The sequence below is a fragment of the Cibotium barometz genome, chromosome 42 (assembly GCF_041138505.1).
Source record: "Cibotium barometz isolate CiBa-2024 chromosome 42, ASM4113850v1, whole genome shotgun sequence".
In the NCBI taxonomy this organism is placed as follows: domain Eukaryota; kingdom Viridiplantae; phylum Streptophyta; class Polypodiopsida; order Cyatheales; family Cibotiaceae; genus Cibotium; species Cibotium barometz.
In genome coordinates, this window is record NC_141087.1 from 46513798 (window position 1) to 46538067 (window position 24270).

The window sequence follows — 24270 nt, forward strand, 5'->3', positions numbered from 1 at the left end:
CCTGCACACCACCCGTCCCTCCACCACCTCCCCCCATCTCACATTACACTCAGGTCCTCTTTGATCACGAGCTTTACCTTGTTTACTCCAACCACATCTACCGCCAACTCCCGGATGTGGAACCTAATGTCCCCCTATCCACCCTCACAACACAACTCACCACCATACTCCACACATCCGCCACGGCTTCTTTCATCTGCACGCGCCTGTCTACTGCCAAGCCACCTTGTGGTTCCATGCCCCAGAACTGTTGGTATGATGACGAATGTCGGGCCACACGCTCCCATCTTAAGCATGAGGTACGGATTGGGCAAATCACAAAGCGCCAAGCGCAACGGATTTCTCAACGGCTCACTGATGCAAGAAATGGGAGTTCTATGCTCGGAAAGAGGATGAGTTATACCGACTTTTCTTAGGGCCGAACTGCAAAGAGGCATGGAGGAAACTCCGAGAACATCGCCCTCCCACACCTATCACCTGCCCAGACACATGGCACTCCTATGCATGCTCCCTCTATCATATCCCCCATCAGCCACCCCTACCCCTACCCCCACCAGCAAACCCCTGCCCCACCACCGCCACCTTCACAAAGGGCATGGTCCTCAAGGCCATTCGTAGACTATGCAATGGGTGAGCCCAAGATCATGAGCTGAGTACATCTCGCATGCCGATGATACCCTGGCGCTCCTACTAGCCTACATGTTCAATAGAGCCCTTTGTGAAGGATTTCCACCCTCTTGGTCCACCAACACCATCACCCCCATTCTCAAAGCCGGAGATCCACTTGATCCTAATAATTCAGAACGATCATGATTGGCCACACATTGGCCAAACTCTATGGATCAGTTCTAGAGGCGGATCTCAGTTCATTTGTTGAGAGCCAAGGATGCACAGCCTCAGGATAGGCTGGCTTTCGGAGGAGCTACTCTACTCTTGACCACACAACCCAAGTGTGGGTGAGGATGCTATCAGTGCAATGTTATTGCAACAAGGGAAAGAGCATTCATATATGAGACCTATGTACTTTGCTAGCAGAACTAAAACTCAATATACAGAGGCAGAGCAAGTCATGGTAGCTATTATTTTTGCCCTTAGATGATTCTGGACCTATTTTCTCCCTAAGCCATTCACCATTCTGACTCATTATTCCCTTCTTTCTCATCTTATCCAATCTGATATCCCTTCCAAGAGGTTATCCAAATGGTTGGAAGAGTTGCAGGAAGTTCAGTTTACCTGTATGGTGGAGGACAACACCAGAGCTACATTGGCTGACATCTTGACATATAGGCAGAACCCTGTGGTACTGAAGGAGGAAACAATAGCAGAGAAGAAAGTGACCAGATGGAAAGACCCAGAAGTAGGGTTGGCAAATGCTTATACTTTGTTCTTTGATGGGGCTTTCAAGAGGAGCTCAGGAATGGCAGGTGGAGGCATTGTTTTGTTGGATCCAGAAGGCAAAGAGGTATTGAAAGAGGGAATCAAGCTGCAGGTACAGACCAGCAATAAAGCTGAGTACGCAACCTTGGAATATGGACTTCAACAATGCATAAAGAGGAGGATTAGTAGGCTCATTATCAAAGGGGAGAGTCTACTGGTTATTAGGCAACTTCAAGCTGTTTGGAAGGCCAAAAATCCAAAATTGAAGGAATGGACTTTACAGATAAAGAGGATGCTGCACAGGTTCCAAGAGGTGCAAATTCAGCATGTTAAGAGAGGGTTGAATCAGGCTGAAGATGCGTTGGCAAAAGGGGAGTTGGGCAAGGACTTGGATGTACATGCCATTACTGTTGCTTATCCCAGCTATGTTGGCAGTGAAAGCTTGCAAGAGATATAATATTTTTTACATATAGGCCATGCCCCTTTAGGTATATCCAAGAGGCAGAAGTATGAATTCATAAGGTAGGCTTTGCAGTACATTATTATGAATGATCAACTGTATATAAAAGACTTGATTTTGAGGAGAGTTCCTAACAGGGAGGAAATTTTTGCCATTTTAGCCTCCTGTCATGAAGGTGTTTGCGGGGGACATTTCGCCCTAGAGTTAACACTTAGAAAAATTTTAGTAGCTGGATATGCTTGGCCTAGTTTGAGAAGGAATGTATATCACTGGTGTAGGAGTTGTGAGCCTTGTCAGAAGCAAGGCAGAAGAGTTTTGCAGTATGAGTTGAGGAAGACCATTGTCTTATGGAGCTTTTGAGAAGTGGGGACTGGATGCCACTGTTCCTCTGGCCACTACTGCTAGGGGGAAGACATTGAGAAACATAACTACTAAAGAAGTAGCCAAGTTTGTGTTTGAGGACATATGTGCTAGGTTTGGCATGCCTTTGGAGCTACTGATTGATCAGGGACCTGGATTCAGGGGAGAGATAATATAGGAGCTGATGCAGAAGTTACATATTACACACAGGCATTCTACCCCATATTATCCTCAGTGCAATGGGCTAGTGGAGAGGTTTAATGGAGAGCTGTGTACTATGTTGACCAAATGTTTAGAGGAACATCCCAAGCAGTGGGATCTGCATGTATCTTCAGCTTTGTGGGCTTATAGGACAGCAATCAGATCAGCCTCAAAATAAACCTTATCATCTTGTGTGTGGGAAAGAAGCCATGATACCTATTGAGGTTGAGACACCTAGTTTGCAGTTTCTTTTGAAGCATGTGGAAAGTGGCCAGGATGAGTATGCAAAGAGGTTGTTGGATCTTCAAGAATTGCAGTTGGCTAGAGAGGAAGCCTTCGACCATTATATTCAGCTAAGCAACCAGAGGGTTGAACATTACAGACAAAGGTTCTAAGGAGGGAGATCTAGTTCACAGGTACAACAACAAGCTGGATAATACCTTCTAGACTAAGTTTCAGATTAAATGGGAGGGGCCTTTCAAGGTAGTGCATGTATATGAAAATGGTACATATCAGTTGGCTAATTTGGATGATCAGTGGCATTCCAAGAGAGTAAATGGCTACAGGATCAAGCCATATTGGTGCAGAATCATGACTATTCAGAAGGATTCAATATTGATGGATATTAGCTTGCATACTGATGCAAATGTTCCAACTGATTCTGAAGAAACTTCTTGGGACCTGGATCTACTTTTCTTTGAGGACCATTTTGGTGAGCTAGCAGCATATGGTTCAGCATGAATGCTCTAACCAAGGGGGGTTGGGCAAATAATGATACGTTTTTTTTTGTGTCTAGACCCTAGTGCTCAAAACGTGTGCCTCCAAAAACCTCGGAAAAGAGAATAAGCCCACAGGTATGAGTAGAACCTTAGGAAATAAGTGGTTGTTGCATGGCCACCTTCTAAATAGAACCTTAGGAAATCAGTGGTTCTTGCATGGCCACCTTCTAAATAGAACTGGTTGTTGTCAGTTCTAGTTAAGTGAAGAAGGAGCTCTTGCATGAGTGGGGGAAGGAGAGTGGTCGACAAGGAGAGCCGGGAGCCAGAAGAGAGAGGGTGATGAAGGAGCTAGGAGAGGATTGCTGGGATTGTGTAGAAGCTGTGTGGAAGCTTGTTGGATAGTTTTTTTGTTGTTTTGTCTGTTTGGGTTGAAGGACGTTGAGAGGACGAGATTGTTTTGTGAAGAAGAGGTGGGAATTGTGTGAGGAAGCTTGGATTTGGCTAGAGTAGAGGGTGCAAGGGGAAGCAAAGGATCTTGTAGAAGGTTGATGCCCTAGGATCTCTGGGATGCAACTTTGTAAGAACTTGGAACACTCCATAGTTTTGCTCAATCATTCCCCTCTGTTTTGAGGATTGGGACTTGTTATAAGTGGTGGTTATTTTTTGGTTTTGTGGTGTTGAACCATTGTTGTTGGGATATATTTGTGGAGAATCCCTCTGGTTTCTGGTGCTTTCTCTCTTTGTTGGAACCCCACATCTCAAGGTTGTTGAGATTGGCTCAAATTTTTATACACAAAAGGCTTGACTGTGTGCTAGATTGATGAATTTCTATGCTTTGGTATTATCTGTGTTGTTTTGATGGAACTTGTTGAAAAGAATCAATTGCGAGTGAAGAGGTGAAGTCTGTTGAATCAAAATTGTGTCAGACAGTTGAATTCTGAGTTAGCAGGGTATGACAGTGTCAGTTAGGGCCAACTGGTATAAGAATGGATCAGTTGAGGGTATTGAAGGGTAAGTATAATCCTTTAGGATTGAAGGGAAGTGGTTTAGGGTTTGGTCTGACTGTCAGAATTTCAGTCAATCAGCCGCAGTCAGTCGGATTTAGTTGTGGGCTGAAGGTGTCTTAGGGTCAACAGGCAATCAGCTCTGCTGTCAGTCTTGGGTTCGTTGTGGTTTTTTTTCTGAGGTTTCTGAGAGTGTAGTGGTGTCAAGGGACAATGGGATTGGAGAGTGGTGAGTCAGGTATGAATCAGCTAAATCAGCTGGGTTACCTATTTCAGGTTGGTAGTCAGTAGGAAGTCAACAAGGGAGAGCTGATAGGATGAGTGACGTTTTGAAGCAAGAAATTTAAAGTTTGTTGATACTGTAGGACTTTTTTGGAGCTTGGGGAATATATTTCTGACAGGGGTGAGCAGTAGCTATCCGACTCAGGTTAAAGTCAGAAATTGATCAGCTGGGTGTCAGTTGAGGTCAGTTTGAGGGGTTTTAAGATGTCCGACCGTGTCAGCTGAAGGTCAGAGGATATCAGCTAAGTAGATTGGTACTCTGGATTTGCGTTTTGCTGGTGTTGTGGTGTTGTCAACTATATAAGGGCTCAACTCTAGAGAAGGCTGGCTGTCTATCCGTGATTGACAAATACATTTTTGTTAGGGGACTTCAATAACTCTCCATCAGTGCAAGATAACACATCTAGGAATTCATTCATGATTGTAGAAGAAAAAGTGGCCTGGCAGACATTTATTAGAGACACTGTAGCAATGGGTATGTGGAATGTGAATTGTCCTGATGAAAGAGAATTCACATTTTAGCATAATGCTAGATCAGAGTATCAAGTGAGGCTTGACAGATGCTATATGTTAAATATATACAATGTGGATCGGAGCCCTACAAAGGACTGGGTGGATTATACATCACAATTATCGGATCATTATCCGTGATGGGTGGGGATGCATTTTGAAATTACTATGGACAATGCAAGACTACCATGTAAGTAATTGTGTATAGTCAATAGCTCCTACCTATCACATGATACTTATCGAGAAAAGGTGTACAAAATCATTGCATTACTTAGAGAAGATGCTTGTTATGATTGGACTCGGCATGGAGAAACTTTGCGAGAAGGATGCAATCTATCATTATAGAATATGGTAGGTGGTATATGGGGCGGAAATTAAGGAAATAAACCATTGCAAAGTAGATGTGCAGGCATTGCATGAGGTTGCACAAACAAGGCAATTGAATTAGGAGGAGGAAGAAAAGATTTTAAATGCATGATATATGATAGATTGCAACAATTAGAGGAAATTGAAAAAATGGCAAATACGAGCCTTTACTAGATAAATGCTGCTCAGCAAAGCATTTTTTCAACCAATGATGTAATTGATCTTGAAAGGAAATATGTGGCACATTTCCAATCAGTCTTTGCTACACCGAGGCACTCCTCGTACGAGAAGAGTTGAAAGCGAAAGCCACGATGCTTATAAATGTGACACCAATTCTTAATCAACAAGAAGCTTCACAGTTGGAATTCCCTTTCACGAACATGGAATTGCTAAGTGCTCTTGCTAGACTGGGTAAGTGGAAGTCACCAGAATGGGATGGATTGATTGTTGAATTTTTTTCAACATTTTCGAGAGGAATTGGAAGACATTTTATTGGCAATGATAAATGTTACTTCTTGGCGAGAGGGCCTTGTGAAATCGGCTCTGAAAAAGAATGTATGCCTAAATTTGGTTGATTGGAGACCTATGACGTTAATGCCAGTGCTATACAAATTGGTGACAAAGATGATCTCCAATAGAATAGCCAATGTGCTTAACAAAGGGTTGCATCTTGCCCAATGTGGGCTTATTCCTAATGACAAATAACAGACAACATATGTAATGCTTATGGGGGAATGGAGTAGAAGGTATTGTTACAACAGCTAGACATTGCCAAAGCTTTTGATACAGTGCATTGGGACTTTATTGCTACCACCATGAAACGTCTCGGGTTTGGTCCGAAAATGATAGAAGTCATGTACTGGTTGTATGCAGGCAATACAACTAGATATATCATTGGAAAGGATTATCATCACCCTAGACATTGGGAAAGGATTATCATCACCCTGGACTTTGGGAAAATCGGTTAGGTAGGGCTGCCTACTAAGTGCAATGTATGTTTTAATTGCCATTCATCCTCTGCTAATGTATATGGATATTCTTACTCGGGAAGTAAAATTAAATGGACTGGTACAGCTAGACGGGTCACCAATGGTTGCACAGGCATATGTTGATGACTCTTTTTCTCCCGGCAGATACTTGACAGTGATTATGGATGTTTTACAATTGTTTGGGACAACTTTAGAAAGTCGAAATTGCCACCACTAAGACATGCGGATTGGAATAGTATACTCTGGCCAGGAGATACACTACCCCTTGGCCAAATCACTAGGCATTTCGAATACCCTTTGGGTTGGAAGATATCTTTCAAAGAAGTAGTTGCATGGGTGCTCACAAATCTCAAACAAAAGATTGGTTATTGGCACTTGTCTACATGGCCTTTGCATGTTAGGCTGCGAATAGTACAATCCATCATAATGGCTTACAAATAGTTCTCCTTGCTATTGTTGTTTTGGGACAAAAAATCGATTGACACATTCATGTCATCAGCAATGGAATTGTTATGGAAAACTAGCTTTGATAAGAAGGCTTTAAGGCTATTGAAAATGGATGGAGCATGTTTGCAGCCCTAAAATGCATGGTGGGCTGAATATCTTGAATATGCATTACCATGTACTGGCTTGGAAAAGTACCATGATAATAACTTTCGTGGAAACAAGGACAACCATGGCATGGATGCTGGCTGCAATGTGTGCATGTTACAAGGTTGATTCATTTGGGCATTTGAATCTTTTCTATTGGGATATCTTGGTAGGTCATACAAGGAAAAATCCTAGGCTGACCCTACTCTTCCAAATTGCTACAAGTGTGGAAGTTTGTGCTCATACATTTACAGTGGACACATAGTCCAATGCCTCTTGGAGACACACTGGTAGCTGAAAATGTGCATTGGAGCAGAGCATTTGATACACCATTGGCTGTGGCTGAGCCAAGAAAAGCTTATTTTTTAGCATGAATTTGCATGGTGGGAGATGTCATATCGACTGAAGGCAGACCATTGTCATTTCCACAAACACGACGATGGTGGCATGGGAGCCCATTACCGCCCTGTATACTCGTTGTTGCTCAGCTAGCAGGACATGGGAATATGTCCTATATATTGGTTGGGCAAAGACAAGATGATTGGCTACTAAACAACAGCCGACCAGTTAATATTACACAGTTACTTCTTTATGGATTGACAACGGCAAGGGCATATAGATTACTACTTCCACAGTCATGGATAAAGGGACATGCAAATCTGGTGTGGCATATGAATAAATCCTTAGGCTGGTGGAAACGTATTTTGGGAAAGATATGGCAAACAAAATTGCCTTTAAAATAGAAGGTTTTTCTATGGAGATGCCTCACATGAACGGTCCTGGTAGGAGAGTATTTGGCAAGCAGAAAATTGTGGATCCAAATTGTTTGTGGTGCCATCATCAAATGGAGAGTACTTAACATTTGCTATGGGCTTGCATTTACACAAGGGATTTTTTGAATCGTCTATCTTCGCATATGCGAATAAGATTCCTTGGGGTGACTTTTGGGAAAATGTTTTGGATGTTTGGAAGATATCCTTCCAAATTACAGGAATAAGCTCTTTTCTTTGGCTGGGCAAGATATTGGGCTATATGGACAATATGGCTGGATTGTAATTATGTGAACAACCTTGGATCGACAAGTACAGAAACTTTTGTCAATCATTATGTCAATCTTTGCATGATAGTTTTGAGCTCCACAGCAGAACTATGAAGTGTTTTTCCACTGTTTTTAGATGTACTTTAATGAGAGCCTCTCATTTTGAGGGTTATTGAATATAAGATAAAATCCTGAAGCAAGCATGTCTAAGCTATGTCCCTAAGGACAAGTATAGTAGGATCTGCTTCCTCACCATTAAAAAGAATTTGTGGGCCCCCAGACTAAGTCAACCAACCAATAGCAGCCCAAGTAATACAGAAAGGATCACTCCTCAATGAGCCAGATTTACCAAATGGAACTCAACCTTTGAGACAAGGTGACTGGAGAGAACTCAATGTGTTGTACGGAGGCGGAACAATGTCATTAGCTTGTTGCAACGATAAGCTAAAAAAAAAGAAACCGATAGTGTCCATGTAAATGAGACACAAATGTCGACACAAACAATGGGAAGGAATAAACAATATACATCTTTGTACACAATTAGTGTTGTGGATCCTGGAAATGACCTTCAACCCCCTGATCAACCCTCCATGCATAAATGTAGGCTTGATAGTGCTTTAGGAGAATATAATCTGATAACTAAAGATCAAATGAATAAATCTGAAAGTGAATGGGAATTATTCACCGAAACATCTATGCTATTTCTTGAAGATCCAATAAACATTTGGTTAGATTTTCGAGACTCAAAAAAGGGCCCTCTAAGAAGAGTCGTGTCATCGCTTTCCTAAAATAAAAGGAATCGTGATGAATCTTATGTATCTTACGTCAAAACCTCCACATGTGACATACCATTGAAAAGCCCAATATACCACCTCCGACAAATTTAGAATTGATATGCTCAAGTTATGCCTTCTCCACTAAAAGGTAGATTCTAATGATGGTGACATCCATGTTACATGGATGTCACTTTTTTTTCGCCAAAAAAGAGATCCTTCTTGCCTAGAAGGTGGAATAAAAAACATTGCAACAGCAGTAAAAGAAACACAAGATGTGCGCGTTTTCCATGGTTGGTCACTCTCGGATGGAAGTAGGAAGCTATGCTAGGAGCCTACTCTTAGTGGCGACACCCGTCTCCCAACCTGGTGTTAGGGTTGAGCCTCTTTACTAGTGAGGGGCTCCCTTGTTGAAACCTCCATCTGCTCCACAGATGCCAAACCAACAGAGGCAGCGAGTGCCTGAGGCTGGGTCATCTACCTCTCCATCGGGTCCAAGAAGCTTCGGAGCGATCGCGAGTGGGTGAGCGCTCATGGAGTCGAGGTGGGGGGGCGTTGAACCTCTTGCTTTGCAAGAACAGGATGAGGAGGGGAAGGCAGGACAGGATGCTGGCCGGAGGAGAGGGGCTTGTTTTGGGGAACCTGCTGCTGCAAGGGAGGGTCCCGAGGGTGATGGTCGCCTCACACTCTTCTCCTCAAGACAAGCCAGGTGAGCTATATGGAACAATCCATATTAGATCATACTTCCACTCCATTTATGAGAAAAGATAGTATCATATGAACATCTCAACCACATAAAGATTGTCAGGTAGTTGCAGCAGCACAACTAATGTGATGATTTTAATGACCTGAATCATTTAATAATTATCATGTCATGTACATAGGAGTGGGATCAACAAATCGACCCCCCCTTCCCCCCAAACCAAAACACACATTGGCTCTCGGCATTCTTTGGTGGATTTTGATGAAGGCTGGATCCGAAGCATGAAAGCTGTGCAAGGTTGTCACAGCTGCAAGATCTGTGGTTGGTTGTACTGAAACTGAAGTCTCTGCTCCTTGCTAAAGGGGAAAGAGTCCCTTTTTATGGGTGACAATCCATTGGAGGCCTAGTTAGTTGCTGATCCACCAAAGATTGTGTGGTGGAGCTTGAAGGTTCTTCCAAACCTCATGTTTTCTCCCTTCTCTCTACACCCTATCTTCTCTCTTTACTATTCTTACTCTACTCCCCAAACCATACAACTTGAAACAAGAGTTTCCTGAGCGAGGTTTTCCCTAGGGGGGTTTTAATGAAGAAGCTTGAATGTTCTTCCTAACCCATGTTTCTTCTCTTCAATAAAGGTCTGGACCCCAGTATCAAGAACATTACGAATTTCCTGCCATACATCCTAACCCAAATCCAGAAAGCCTCTACAAGCACCATGCCAGCTTTCTAAGCTGTTCTGGCAACCACAACCAACCAATCGCTTCCTCAAAACCAGCCCTCCAAGCACACACGTTGATTTGGTCCGCTTGGATGCTTGAAGCATCAAAGCACAGAAGCAAAAGAGATAAAGATCAAGGTGTTGGAGCGCCTGAGGTGTCTTTTCTGCAGATTTCTTGACTCATTTTAAGTGTTTTAAGTCCTTAGTGGAAGGTTTTTTTTTCTTCCTTAAGACTGTCCTCTGACTGGAATAAGTGAATCCTCTCTCAAGAATGGCTATGAGCACTTTGAATGGTATTTTGACAGGTTATTGAGGTCTGCACGAGTGAATACGAGCCGAATGAGAAAGACATTATATATGCAGAAGGATTGACTCAAGGATTTGGGCTTTCTGAGTTTGATTTTTCTTTTGATAACAAAAATCTTGGCTTAGAGCCAGACGACAATGAGCATAATGACTTAGCTTCAGCTGCAATAAGGTAAACGATTCTTGTCCGTGCAGCAATAACATCAGCAACTTGTATACCATTATACAACTCTCCTCATGTACATTGTTAAATTGTTGTTGTCTTAGCAGTTGTTCAGCGATAATGTCAATGTACTGACTATTTTCATATGGTATGTTTACAGGTACCAGCTTATCAGGATAACTACAAATGGACTAGATAAAGGGACAAAATGGTTGAAAATGTTTGAGGGTGTGCAGATTGTGGTGTTCTGTGTAGCTATCAATGAGTATGATCAAATGTGGATTGATGGTAATGGGCAGCTCACAAATAAGATGTTGCTTAGCCGGGAGTTGTTCAAGAGCATACTAAAACAACCTTGGTTTGAGGACACTCCTTTCTTGTTGCTACTAAACAAGTATGACCTTTTGGAAGGTAAGATTGAAACAGTTCCCCTTACTGCTTGTGAATGGTTCTCGGATTTCGACCCTGTTAGAGCATCACATTACTCTGCCCAGAGGCTGGCCCAACAGGCTTATACATATGTAGCCCACAAGTTCAAGAAGCTGTTTGAAAGCCTCAGTACGGCAAGACGTAAACTTTATACATTTCCGTTGAAAGCCCGAGATCGAGCTATTGTTTGTGCAGCCTTTCAGCACATCCATGAGATACTTAAATGGGAAGATGGCAAATCCATCATTTGCCGGCAGCATTCAGAAGAAACATCTTACAGTGCAGACCTTTATTCATGTGAATAATGTGTGATTGACTAATGTGTATTGTCATCATTCATGGGCTTTCGAGATAATTTTTTCCTTTTTCTCTTACAAGCGTATCGCACCATTTTTCTTTTTTCAGGAAAGAGACTTCTATTAAGTATGAAAAAGGCATACAACAATCACGGCTATAAGCCGGAATAGAATAGAATTACCCCAATAAAGGTGATCTCAACCATTGAGGATCAATCATGGTGCCATGAAAGACCAGTGGGACTAGAGGAAAAGAAAATGCCATGGTCCCACTCCCGCATAAATACAACACACTTTTCCTGCGTGGAACGAGAGGACCCCTCAATATGAGGCCAAGTAGCCATGAGAGTATGGATGATATCACCCCATATAGTGCTAATGCACTGAGACTCAAAAATCTGGTAACCCTCAATAGCCTCCGTGCATCTAGCTCTCTAGATGTGCCATGCTGTAATACTAGCAACAATCTCCCAACTGGTGTCAATCCTCTGTCGGGGGGGTGTATAATGTGAGTGAGGGACACCCTGCAACAAACCATGCTGGGCAATACCTCTGCGAATGAAAAAACCAGTGTCTGTATCACTACCCTCGTAGAAAAGCTGCATACCAGACCGGAAAGCCAAGCGACTGCCCCCAAGCGCCAATGAGGTGTAACATGCGGAAGCTTCGGGGGAGATCGGTAACTTAAATGCTCAGAAATCAGCACACTTGTCGCGACGAAAATAACGCACAAAACTGAATGTAGATGTGCAGAAAAATAGAGAGAGAGAGAGGGAGAAGAGGACACAGTATTGGGTCCCGACTACCCTCTGTAGGGCCCCCACCACGAATGGTGTATTTGCTTTTATTAGAATGATGCAAAACTGAAATAAAAGACTGAACTTGAACCTTCTTGGCTGAGGGAAAATCGTCTACTCTTGACCTTCAATCCTTTACCCCTTTGCGTTTGCTTATCCTTGGCTGTTCTGGCCCTTTGATTTGCTTCAGCACTTGGTGAAATCTGGGATGAATGGACTGAAAATATGCTATGGGTATTTATACCCCTCCAGGGTGCTGGTCGGCTGTAATAAAACCAGGCAGCTGATTTAAAAAAGCCTCACGACCTGAATAATCAGCATTTAATGCTGGAAAACCTGCGTGTCACACAAACAGGGGGCTGGCCACCATGCGCTTCTGTCTCTGGTTGCTGGGCAGCCTGTGTGGGCTGCCCCACACCTGGCCGACAGCCCTCTAAGGGCTGGATGCCTTGTCGGCTGCCTGTCCAGGGGCTGTAGGGTTGGCCTACAGCCCTTCCAGCCCATCCCATGGCTGGTGGGCACAGCCAAGGCCCTCCTGGCCCCTATGGGGGTGGTTCTACACCTCCCCCATGCCCACATATCTGTTCTTGGGGCAGCCCTATGGGCTGGCCCCATTCCTAAATGCAAACCCTAACTGTCTACACAGTGGTTTGGCATCCGGTGTCATACCAGACACAGAACCACTAACATCATTACTCACAGCGCGGACTGGCACTGTTTCATTTGCAGGACAATGCACACCTGACCTTGGACGACTGGAGTGTAACCTTGGCTGACTTGTCCTGGACTGGGCTTACATGGGACGAGTTTTCCACCCCAGGTCCTGCACCTTCTGTACAGATATGTCTACGTGGCATCCAAGTGCGGGATGCACGTGACATCCCCTTTTTCTTAACTTGACGGAAGTTGCATAGCCTCCAAATAATTTGTCAATAACACCAGATAGTCGTCGAAAAACTCGTTGTCAAGCCATACCGCTTCGTGGGTCCCTCGGTCCTGAAACTTTGTGAGGAACTGTCTTTGCCTTCGGCTTGAGCCATGCGTGAAGCAGTGCAAAAGGATTTGTTCGGGAACCATAACTTCAGTTTCATCAATGATATCTGGTTCCGCCTCGTCTTTCTCTTGTGAAGGGATTGGATCTGCAGATGGCTTTAACCAACTGACGTGGAACACATCGTGCATAGTCCAACTCGGAGGTAGCTTCAACTTCATTGAAACCTCGTTAATCTTTCTTTGGATGGGAAAAGGTCCGAAGCTCTTGAATGACAACTTTGGGTATCGCTTGCCCACCTGTTTCAACCTTTGCTTCACAATCCGAAGATACACCCAATCCCCTTCCGAAAACTTCATATCCCTTCGGTCTTTATTGGCCTGTCGAATTGACTCCAAAATATCCTGGCAAGACTCCATCAATCTATTTGCTTCAAGTACTGAAGACGAGGTCCTGGTCAATAGCGACTGGAATGGTCTTCCAAATGCTACCTCATATGGAGTCCTGCCAATAGCTGAAGAAAAGGAATCATTCAAAACAGCTTAAACTAAAAGCAAATATGATTCCCACTTACCTTGGTGATCGTGGACATAATACTTCAGCACATCGAAGGCCAGCTGGTTGTAGATTTCTGTCTGGCTATCTGTTTGTGGGTGAAATGCACTGGAAAAATTCAATTTAGTACCAAAGTTATCAAACAATGTCCTCCAAAAATGACTGGTAAACTTGGCATCTCGGTGTGACGCTATGGTCCTAGGAATCCCCCCAATCGGGTACCAATGCCGAATGAACAACTGGGCAACATCCTCGGCGGTCACATTGGCTCTGCATGGAATAAGCATAATAGATTTGCTAAATCTATCAACTATAGTTAAGCACTGAGTATTACGCTTACCCGGACTGGGAGGCAGATTCGTGACAGTTCATCGAAATATCTTGGAAAGGTTCCTCAGGAATTGGCAAGGGCTGTAACAACCCTATCTTCATCCCACGAGGAGCTTTCACCGTTTGACAAATATCACAGTGTTGTACATATGAAAACACATCTCGCCTCATCTTTGGCCAATAATATTGCCGTTCCAATTTCTCCAAAGTCGAATTCATGTCCCTATGACCACCAGTAATGGCGTCATGGGCGTCATGGAGAAGAGCTGCCGTGAACGACAAAAGCCAACCATCGCGTATCGAAAAGTGGCATGGTCCTGTGGCATCCAATGCTTGTTCCTATTGTGTACAGAATTTCTCCGAATCCGCGTATGTGTGCTTCATGTCGTCTAGTCCCGTACCAACAAGGTCGAGTCTAGTGGTCTGAATCAAACTGGCTTGTCCCTTCCTACTCAAAGCATCAGCCCCACTGGATTGGCCTTTACTGGAAGGTACTTAATCATACCACCAAATGGCTGGAATATTCGGCTCCAGCGGTGTTGTTGGTCACTCCACTGTGCACTTGGCATTGTCTGAATCTAGCGTAATGCCTGATGGTCAATGCGAACCTCAAAGTCACGGCCATAAAGAAAATGTTTCCAATGTTTCAAGGCCTGTATAACTATGAGGAGTTCATGAAATCAGTACCTATAGGAGGATCTTGGGCCTTAGGTCAGTCGAAAAAAAAAAGTAACATACATGGCACAGCCACTCAATTTGCCATAAGTTGGGCTATAGAACCCCAAATAGGTTGTGCAGTGTTGCATCTCCATAAACAATGTTGTATAGTCTGAGAATTTGCCACACATCTGGGGCAGGTAGGTGCTACACTGAAAACCGATTTCTAGTGATTGGTGGGGAGACCACCATGTAAAAATAACCAAAAGAAATGAGAGATTTGGCTCCTTCTGCATGAATGCCAAAGCCTATACCAATATCTGCATTGTATCATTGGAGTGATGTCATAACTCTTAGGATCCTATGCATTTGTCGAGTGATGAGAAGCCTGGCATTCCGGACCGTGAAACTGAAAAAAGGAAGGCTTTTCAATGGATCGGAGGCATCAATCCACTCCTCCTCACCTGGATCCCACTGAAGATATCTGATAGGACTGCCACCATGCAGCCACAAACACCAAGAGCCATGAGTCACTATCTGAGGAGAAGGATCAATGAACCAGTGCTTCCCTGAACGGCCAAGAATCCTCACTAGACTAAGCCTAGTGCCTGGGATGATCCCCTCCATGCTACATCCATGATAGAATAGATGATGCAATCTGTAGCCTCTTGGCCTGGGAGAGCAATGACCTGCAAGGGTACGCCTATCCTAGAAAAGACTCCCAACCATCTTGGTTAATAATCTCCATGATGAAAGATCCCAGCGAGCCACAATCCATTCATGCAATATAGCTGCATCAATCTAATCAATATGTATGCGAGAGCCCCTAAGATGCTGAATTGATGTAGCTCTCCGATACACCGAAAGACTCTAAAAGGTCTTCCAAGCAAGAACTATATATGCACCTCTCCCATCCTGACATTGCATGTAACGAGGTGCACCAAGTGGCTGACCGGTCTCACCCCTAATGAAATCGTTCCACATAATAGGTTGGTGGTCAGCCTCATCCAAAGACCTAGAAAGCCGTTGTCGCAAGTAGCATATTGACACTATCTTCGAGATTATTGCTAGTATCACAGGCATGGCATATTTGGAAGGCCAAATGTTCGGAGGCCATTGAGGGAACTCAGATTTACGATACCCAATGTATCTGCAGCATATGGAGTGACGTTGTTCACAATCTGATGGCTACTTGGGCCCGTATACAAGGATCTTCTAGAGCTGCGCAATCAAAGCGCAACTGTTTTATGAGACAATGAGACCGTGGCATATTCTTTTCCACAACCTCTACGGGACTCTTATGGCGGCATAATGCCCCAAATTGGCTGAGATCTCTCTACCTTTTGGTCTGAGGTCTTCCCTTTGTATGATTCTATCTTACTCAATAAAAGCCTTTTTTTTTCTTTTTTGTAAAAGTCTTATAAAAAAATATTGCGAATCTTGAGGCAGTGATGGAGCTTGGTCTCTTTTCACAGTATGAGGAGCGAAATCGAAGCAGTCTCGTGTGCCCAGGCTTTTCGAATTCACATAGAGCTTATGGGTGTTGTGTGCTGCACCTATGTATGAGAGAAGTTGCTGTTGTGACCTGCAAACGAATGGCCTGAAGTGGACTCAGATTTTCTAGAGCTTTCTCAGTGGTCTTGAATAAAACCTCTTCCTCCTTGATTAAGTATGAAAGAACAAACTAGAATTCAAAGAGGGAGGGGCTCCTCAAGAACAAATGCATGACGAAAATCACGTCTAACTGCAGGTTGTTGCGGAGAGAGCTCCCCTTAAGCTGCTTCTGTGTGCCTCCCTCCTCCAGCCCGCTCTCCTGTTGCGCAGTCCTCCTAACCGCTGTCTCCTGCTGTGCCCTCCCTCTTTCCCGCTTCCTCCTCTTGCTGCGCCACCTCCTCCTGCTCGCCTCCTCTCCAGTTCGCCTCCCTCCTTTCTCTTGCCTGCCTGCTGTCCCTTCTAGTCTGTGACCCCACCTTTTCTTCCTGCATACCACAATACGGAAGAAGTCTATCAGAGTTCAAGTCGGCCGTCCATATTTTTAGATTGCCATAATGTCCAATCATTCCCCACACACAGCAGCCGGGAGAACCATTACTTTCTCTCAAGATGAGCTCCTCACCCTTCTCTTCATGCTGACCTGGACGAAGAAATTAAGACCATCCTGATTGGCAGAATCTATGGGTCTCACCCCTCCCGAGCCTTGGGTTTGGATTTGGCATCACGTTTCATTGACGCCCGTCTTCTTGGAAGAGGTCTTTTCCAAGCCGATTTCAATTCGGAATGTGCTACCTCTCGGGCACTTTGCAGCAGTCCGTTTTCTCTTGGCCCGAGGAAACTCTTTTGCATTCAGCATCGATGGAATTTCGACTTGTGGCAGAAGACCGCAACATGTTCCCTATCTTCCTCAGATCCCCCGGGCTTCAACGGATATATTGGAAGGCACTGGCCTCCATTGGGTCAGCCTTTGGGCCTTTGGGCAGGTTCTAGGAGTCCCTACTCTTCCAGAAATGCCCTCCACAGCTGCTGCAGCAGTCACTGTCAACATTGATGGGGTACGATGGGTCATGGTACCCATCAGTGACCCCTCTATTGCAGATGCAGCCGGGACCTAATGGTCTCCTTTTCAGACAGCGGATGGAGATTACGGGTAGATTGGACCAATGTCGTGTATGTCGGTAGTAGGGTCATATTGCAAGAGATTGTCCAAGAGCTGGAGGAGACGATGCAAACGCGCCCCCTAGGTGACACAACCTGTGGCCCCTCCACTTCCCGCTGCCCCCAAACCTTGGCTTGTTTGGGTTTATAGACGCGTTGCACCCACTCCTGATCCACCTGATGATCAGAGATCAGATCATAGTGAGATAGCTGCAGATGTTGACGCATCTCCTTGGCAGCAGGATGTATTACATGGGATTTACTGCATGAGGGTGTATTGCATGGTGATGTACAGTACAGTAGAGTGTGCAGGCAGATGAGTCATATGTACATGCCTTGCAGCATCTTGGTGATTATATCCACGTTGAGGATGTTTTATGCTCCTTGATTGCTGTCACACCTAAGAACTTCGCGTCCCTTAAAAGGGCAACCTTGCCTTGGTGGTGTCTTCCCTCGCCGCTGCCGGATCTGGCAAGATTTTATCTGGGCACACATTTTGGTCTGCTACAGATGGAACTAAAGGTGGAGTATGTATTTTAGTGACAGATTGGTCATGGAGTTATTATCCCTGCCATAACGCAATGGATTATGCTTATGCAGGATGGATTGAAAATTGGTGTGCTGAATGTGTATGCCCCTACTTGCAGAGGAGAAAGAATTCCTTTTAGGAATGCCATCAAGGACTCGCTCCCTCAGGCAAATCATTGGCGGTGACTTCAACATGGTTGAGCAACCCATGGATAAGAAGAGGGGACATAAGGCAACATTCACCCTCTTGAAAGGGCATCCTGGGAAAGATTTATCTTTTGCTTTCATGGCAGGAACTGTTGGTTAGAGGATGACTTCCATAGGATGGGGTTCCTCTTTTCTATTCTATACATTCTGGATGGCAGTTGGATAAATGTGATATACAGGAGGTCACACCTGGTTCTGTGATCCATCCAATGAGAATAGTAGGCGGCTCTGGGAAGCGTGGTATACTGACCCTTCCCCAGTGACAATCAGTGACTCGTGGTGCCTTTGGCTTTATGGTGGATTTCCAATAAAAGACTTACATTGGGACCCTTGAGAGTGGGAGTGGATTGATGCATCTAATCGCATGAAGAGTATACCTTTTTTCAGTTAACACAAAGCTCTGCTTTGCAAGGTGGTGGTTAAAGCATTCCTTCCTGCTATTGAGCCCTAGAAGGATTTCTTCATGTACCATATTCTTAGATGTGTCCGTGCTTACTCTGATTAGGTCTTCATAATCTGTGACAAACAACTGCACCAAGACACCTTCATTAGAATAATCAGAAAGCATTTATACGGGTTGTGGGTTTACCTCTGTGTAGCTTGATGTGGTTGGCTTCGAGGCCAATGGTTCCTCAAGGACTAGTGTGTCTATGGGAAAATCATAATATAGAGAAGAAGAGTCTAAGCTAGTAGATTCCTTATTGTTAGTGGACTCGAGGACTTGCTCATGAGATGGGAGAAGCTTAAAGGTGAGAGGCCTATTAAGTAGGTATGTATAGGGATAAACATTCTCCTCCTCCTTATCATCATCAGGGGTTGGAGGGATTGGAGGTGGAGGGTGGTTTAGTGGTATTTATGAAGGTGTTAAGATTTTATTGCTCTTCATGAGTTATCATAGTAGGATATTCAATATGTTCAAGTGAGAAATCATATACCATACATATCAAAATATGTTCCAAATACTTATAGGTTTTATGATAAAGCTTTAAGATACTAGGCCATGCAATCTATGCATAGAGTACTATGAACCTTTTGTAGTACCCGTGGTGTTTCCCATTGTAAGATTCCTCCCCAGTCTCTCAAGAAGTCCAGTATCTTCCCTTGTAATCAAATCCCTCTTCAGAAATATCAAAGATCTTGTTTCTACCTGTTTTGGCCTAGAGAGAGAAAATCTTCTAGAGAGAGGTGATTCAGTTTTTAAATATTTTTGGATGGAAAAATATCTCATCTTATTAAAATAAATTCCCCCGAAACAGAAGTTCAAAAAGAATTTCAAAAGGTACATTAGAAATAAATTATAATCTGTTCAAAAGGCCTTATCCTAAGAGTCCAGATTTTTTGAAAATTTTAAATTAAGGTTCCTATGGACCAATAAGATTAATCCAAATATAGGGAGGAGGTAAATTGAAGAAATAAAGAAAATCCTCCCAAAATTGAGTAAATACTCACATAAGATGAAGAGTGGCTAAGGACCAAACGAAATACTAAAAAAATAAATTTTTGACACCTAAGAGTGGAGATTCCTCCTCATGAAGTAGACGTCTTTTTTCCATCATTAATTTTGAATTTTAAATCAATAAAATTAGATATTTCATCTCTCCTCTCTCCTAATTCAAAACTGGATCCAAAAAGTGAACTAAACTAACCAAAAAATGGTCAAAAATTGACCAAAGTGATTTGAAAAATTCTAGAATCAGTTAGAAGCTCACTTTTTCCTATAAATAGAAGCCTCCCTCTTTCTAGAAGCTTAATAGTGTTTTATACACTGTTACTCTACTCCTCCCCAGAGCCAAAAACAGTGAATTTATTGATAATTCATTAGTTTTTGACCATTTTCTCTTCAAAAGAATTGGTGGCCACTCTTGTTGCAAACAAGAGTAGATTTCTCAAACCATCAAGCCAAAGGAAAGCTTACAAAAATTCATGTAAGCTAGAAATCTTACTTTTTCTTTATTCCATTTAATGGTTTTTTAATTTTTGTTTTCTTTAAAATAAAAAATGTATGTCTTGTTGGAAAGGCTTTCCCCTTCTCTTCATTCTTGAATTCAGCCTTTCTTTATCTTAGATATGTAATCAAATTCTTAGAATTAAACTTTTCATATTGTTTCTCTTTAAAAAGTGGAATTTGATTAGTTTAGAATGCTTTAAACTATTTGGGATAATTTCTAAGTAACTTGAGAATAAAAAAAAATTGAAAAATGGTCAGCCATACGAAAGAGGTTATAGCAAAATTTTCTTAAATTTTGTGAAATAAGTTTTATCTTTTATTATTCTCCGACTCTGGGAGAGTTCAGGAATGTCATATAGATTCGGGATATCTATCTATAAATTTTTAATTTAATTTATGAGTTTTTAATTTTTGAAGTTCATTTAACATAATATTAATAAGCGAAAACATTATTTTTCAGATTTACTTTAAAATTTTAAGCAATTTCTGTTGCTGTTACGTAAATTTACAACAGAGCTCTAATACCAACTATGAGATCTCACTGTCCCCTCCGCACTCCGGATTCTCGGTAGCTGGAAGCGGAAGCAGCTCTCTCATGCGCGGGACAGGGTTTCCCACTCGAGGCCTCGCCCTCGAATGTCTGGACATGAGACTAAGCTGGTGGTCATTCCGAAAACCGAAATCGAAAAAATTTTCCATGTCCGAAAAACGGAGACGATTCCATCATTTTTATTTTCTTAACAAATTTTTCTAACGAAGTCAAGATACTGGACTAACCTTCATCTGAATAAACTAGATAGAAGAGAAACTATTACAGACTTAACTTGAAGGGATCAACGCTTTTTTCCTAATTGAATCAGGCACAAACGTTGATCTATTCATTAGAGAAGTCTTCAGGCTTTTATTTAACTACTCGAGTTTTAAACGTATTCTTATTAATCAATTTTATTATTAAAACTCTACTGATTCTAGCCTAATCCCATCCCGCCAACCACTAGAATTGGTAGAATCAGACAAGTACTCATCCATTCATAATTGAATGCCTTTCTTAACTTTTGCTTTAGAATACAGATATGCACACACTCCTCTTTAGACTTTAACTTATAAAATAATCCATTGACAAACAATTATTGGTTATAGATGTCATAACTTAAAATTTTCATTCAATCCTTGTTTCTCACAAAAAAAACAATATCACTCTCGACTCTCCGTTGAGACCAACTGGTCAACAACGAGATCCAGTAATAGATTACAATAAACATTGGTCCATCATATAATATATATCTTCCACGACATACACATGGGTTGAGAGTCTTTACTTTCTTGATCCTGTAGAGCGACGTCAGTATATGTGGTTCTTTGGAGGACGATGTATTAATATTAGTATCAATCAGCGTCAAAGGCTAAGGCAAAATATTTCTTTAGCCATGATTTTGATAAGGCTAGGGTTTGTTCAGCATGTAAAACTCTTTAATCATTCACCCAGGAACTTCAGAATTTTATGCTGAGTTTTTAGGCTTCTTAGCCACTTTATTCCTAGAAGTAGAATTACAGCACCTCTTTCTGTAATGAATCGTGTGTACTATGGCATGTCTCCTTCGCAGTTTCGCTTCTTTATGCGTACGCGATTGAGGTACTAACTTCGGGGCCGTGATGCTCTATGTATATATCTCAAACTTTTGATAATAAATGAGGTTTTACAAAAAAATAAAAAAATAATCCAAATTGCTTTCATGATTGTGAATATGGTTAATCTTGTTCAAGAAGTATGATGAAATAATTATTTGTTTAAAGATAAATCTCAAAAATTAAATAATCATAAATCTATTATCAAAGTTAAGCTGGCAAAAAACTCGTTTTGTCAGAGTCATGAGCCGCGCGACCCGTGCAAAAGGCAACTAGATCCTCTAACCGATGACGAAGAGTTAGATCCGGATGTTCGAAAAGCACTGCATAGATCCCAACTTGGTCCCTTCAAGGGTGAAGGAGGATAGTTAGGTGAAGTAGTGAAAAAGTGGATTGAGGCTATGGAAGAATACTTTGATGTAACTGGCTACAATGAGAGAAGCAAGATGGCTCTTGCCAAGTTAAATATTATGGAAACGGCCAGGGTCGCTTAGAGGAATCATTGCAAGACTAACCGTCTCGACTAGAATACCCAGACCTAGACCGATGTTAAAGCTTACCTCAGAAAGAGGTTTTGTCCCCCGGGCTTCCTTGAAACTAAAATGAATGAGTTCTTGGAACTTAAGCAGGATAGCTGGACAATTGAAGAGTACTATAAAGCTTTTGTCCTTCTCTTCAAATATTCTCCACAATTGGATGAAGAGCAGCTGATGGCCAGGTTCATTCGAGGAATGAACGAGCCATTGGACACCTTAGTAAGGAATGCCAAACTTGTCTCAATGGACCGAAGCAGTAAGAATGGCAAAGGACTTTGCCAAAGCCTTTGTAGTTAAGGTCTCGCCGAAGCCTGCACCCTCCAATTTTTAAAAGATTCAAAACCCCGGGAAGTACTTCAAACTTTTCACCCCCAAAGAGGCAGCAAGGAAGATGCGGGAAGATTCAGAAGTGAAGGAAGATCCTTCCCCCACCCAGAACACTTTCTTAGGAGCCCCACCTCTTTCAAGGATTAAGAGGGACGAGCTTAGAAGTGAGAACTGGTGTTTTGGATGCCAAGGTTTTGGTCACCAGCTGAAAGACTGCTCGACTGCTGCCATGTCAAGGGGAGAGGGAAGTCAAGGACCCAAAGTGCACAGACCAATCCCTTCGTATCAATCAAATCAGGGTCCGTCTCGCCCAAATCAGGGAAATCCCAAGAGAACTCCAGCTCAGTCATCTGCCTCTGTCCAGGAGTAGCCTCCGAACTCCTTCCTAGAACTGGGGCAACCAAAGAGAAAGAGTTCCGTCTCAGACTACAGCAGCCAGAGCAGTCACAATAGCTGAGGTAGTGGAAGAAAAAAGAGGACAGATTTATGCTATAATTGAAAACCAAGAGCCAAATCGTCAATTTCTCAGTCATCCATACTCCATCTGAGTATCAGGGTAAGCCTTTTAAGCTTTTGATTGATTCAGGCAGTACTCATTCTTTCATTTTCCCAGGATGCTTGCGTAAGCTAGTCTTAGAACAGAAATCAGGGAAACCTATGCAAGTTGAATTGGCCAGTGGGAAGATTCTTTTCACTCACCTTGAGACAGATCGTATTCAGTTCAATCTAGATGGGAATTTAACTGACTGTCAGTTCAGAGTCCTACCTTTGGGAGTTTTCGACGGGATCCTTGGAATGGATTGGCTCCACAAAAATCAAGCTGACATTCACTGTCATAATGGAACCATTTCCTTCCGTGACCTTCACGGAAGCGAGGTTTAAGGAACTAGAATTTCAGGATCCCCAAGTCTGCAATTAGTAAAAGCTTCTAAGTTACTAAAAGGACTTAGAAAGAAGCAGCTCATTTATGTTGTCAAAATGAATCCAGTAGACTCAAAGTTAAAAGCTAAAGAACCTGAATGGTTAAGTGATTATGATGATTTATTCCCAACAGAATTAACTGAGATGCCTCCGATTCGGGAAGTAGATCATGAGATAGAATTGACCCCGGAGCTCAGCTAGTAGCTCTGTGTATGTACAAAATGCCAGTTCCTGAAGCCATCAAACTCAAGGAACAGCTTAGACAGGTATTAGAACAAGGGTTTGTAAGACCCAGTGTTTTACCTTGGGGTGTGCCAGTTCTCTTTCAGAAAAAGAAAGATGGAACGCTAAGACTCTGTGTGGACTATAGAGGTCTCAATCAGCTGACAGTTAAGAATAAGTATCCTATCCCCAGAATTGATGAGCTTCTGGACAGGCTAAGTGGAGCCCAGATCTTCACAAAGATAGATCTCAAATCAGGATATTATCAGATCAAGATTAATGAGAAAGATATCCCGAAGACAGCCATCAATACTTGGTATGGGCATTATGAATTCACTGTCATTCCGTTTGCATTGACAAATGTCCCAGCTACATTCAATCACCTAATGCAGGACATTCTCAGAGAATACTTGGATGATTTTGTCTTGTTTTCTTTGATGATATTTTGATTTACTCAAAGAATGCAGCTGACCATGAAGCTCATGTCAGAAAAGTTCTTGAGATTCTAAGGAAACACCAACTCTTTGCAAAAAAGAGCAAATGCACTTTCTCTGCTGTGACCATGTTGAATACTTGGGCTTTTTGGTATCCAAAGATGGAATTTCTTTAGATTCCGCAAAAGTCCAAGCAGTCATAGATTGGCCTGAACCAAAAACAGTGAAAAAAGTCAGGGGATTCTTGGGATTG

At 42.7% G+C, this 24270-nt stretch overlaps 1 protein-coding gene across 4 annotated transcripts in view; it reads left to right on the plus strand.

The window, feature by feature from the left end:
* Positions 1–11364, plus strand: part of LOC147614546 (extra-large guanine nucleotide-binding protein 3-like) — a 62606-nt gene extending 51242 nt beyond the window's left edge. For all 4 annotated transcript variants that reach the window (XM_086781093.1, XM_086781096.1, XM_086781094.1 and 1 more), the window contains 2 exons: positions 10398–10570; positions 10722–11364. In XM_086781093.1, the coding sequence (XP_086637219.1) occupies positions 10398–10570; positions 10722–11295 (747 nt within the window). In that variant the 3' untranslated portion in view covers positions 11296–11364. The remainder of the gene's footprint in view (positions 1–10397; positions 10571–10721) is intronic.
* The last annotated feature ends 12906 nt before the right edge of the window (positions 11365–24270 follow it).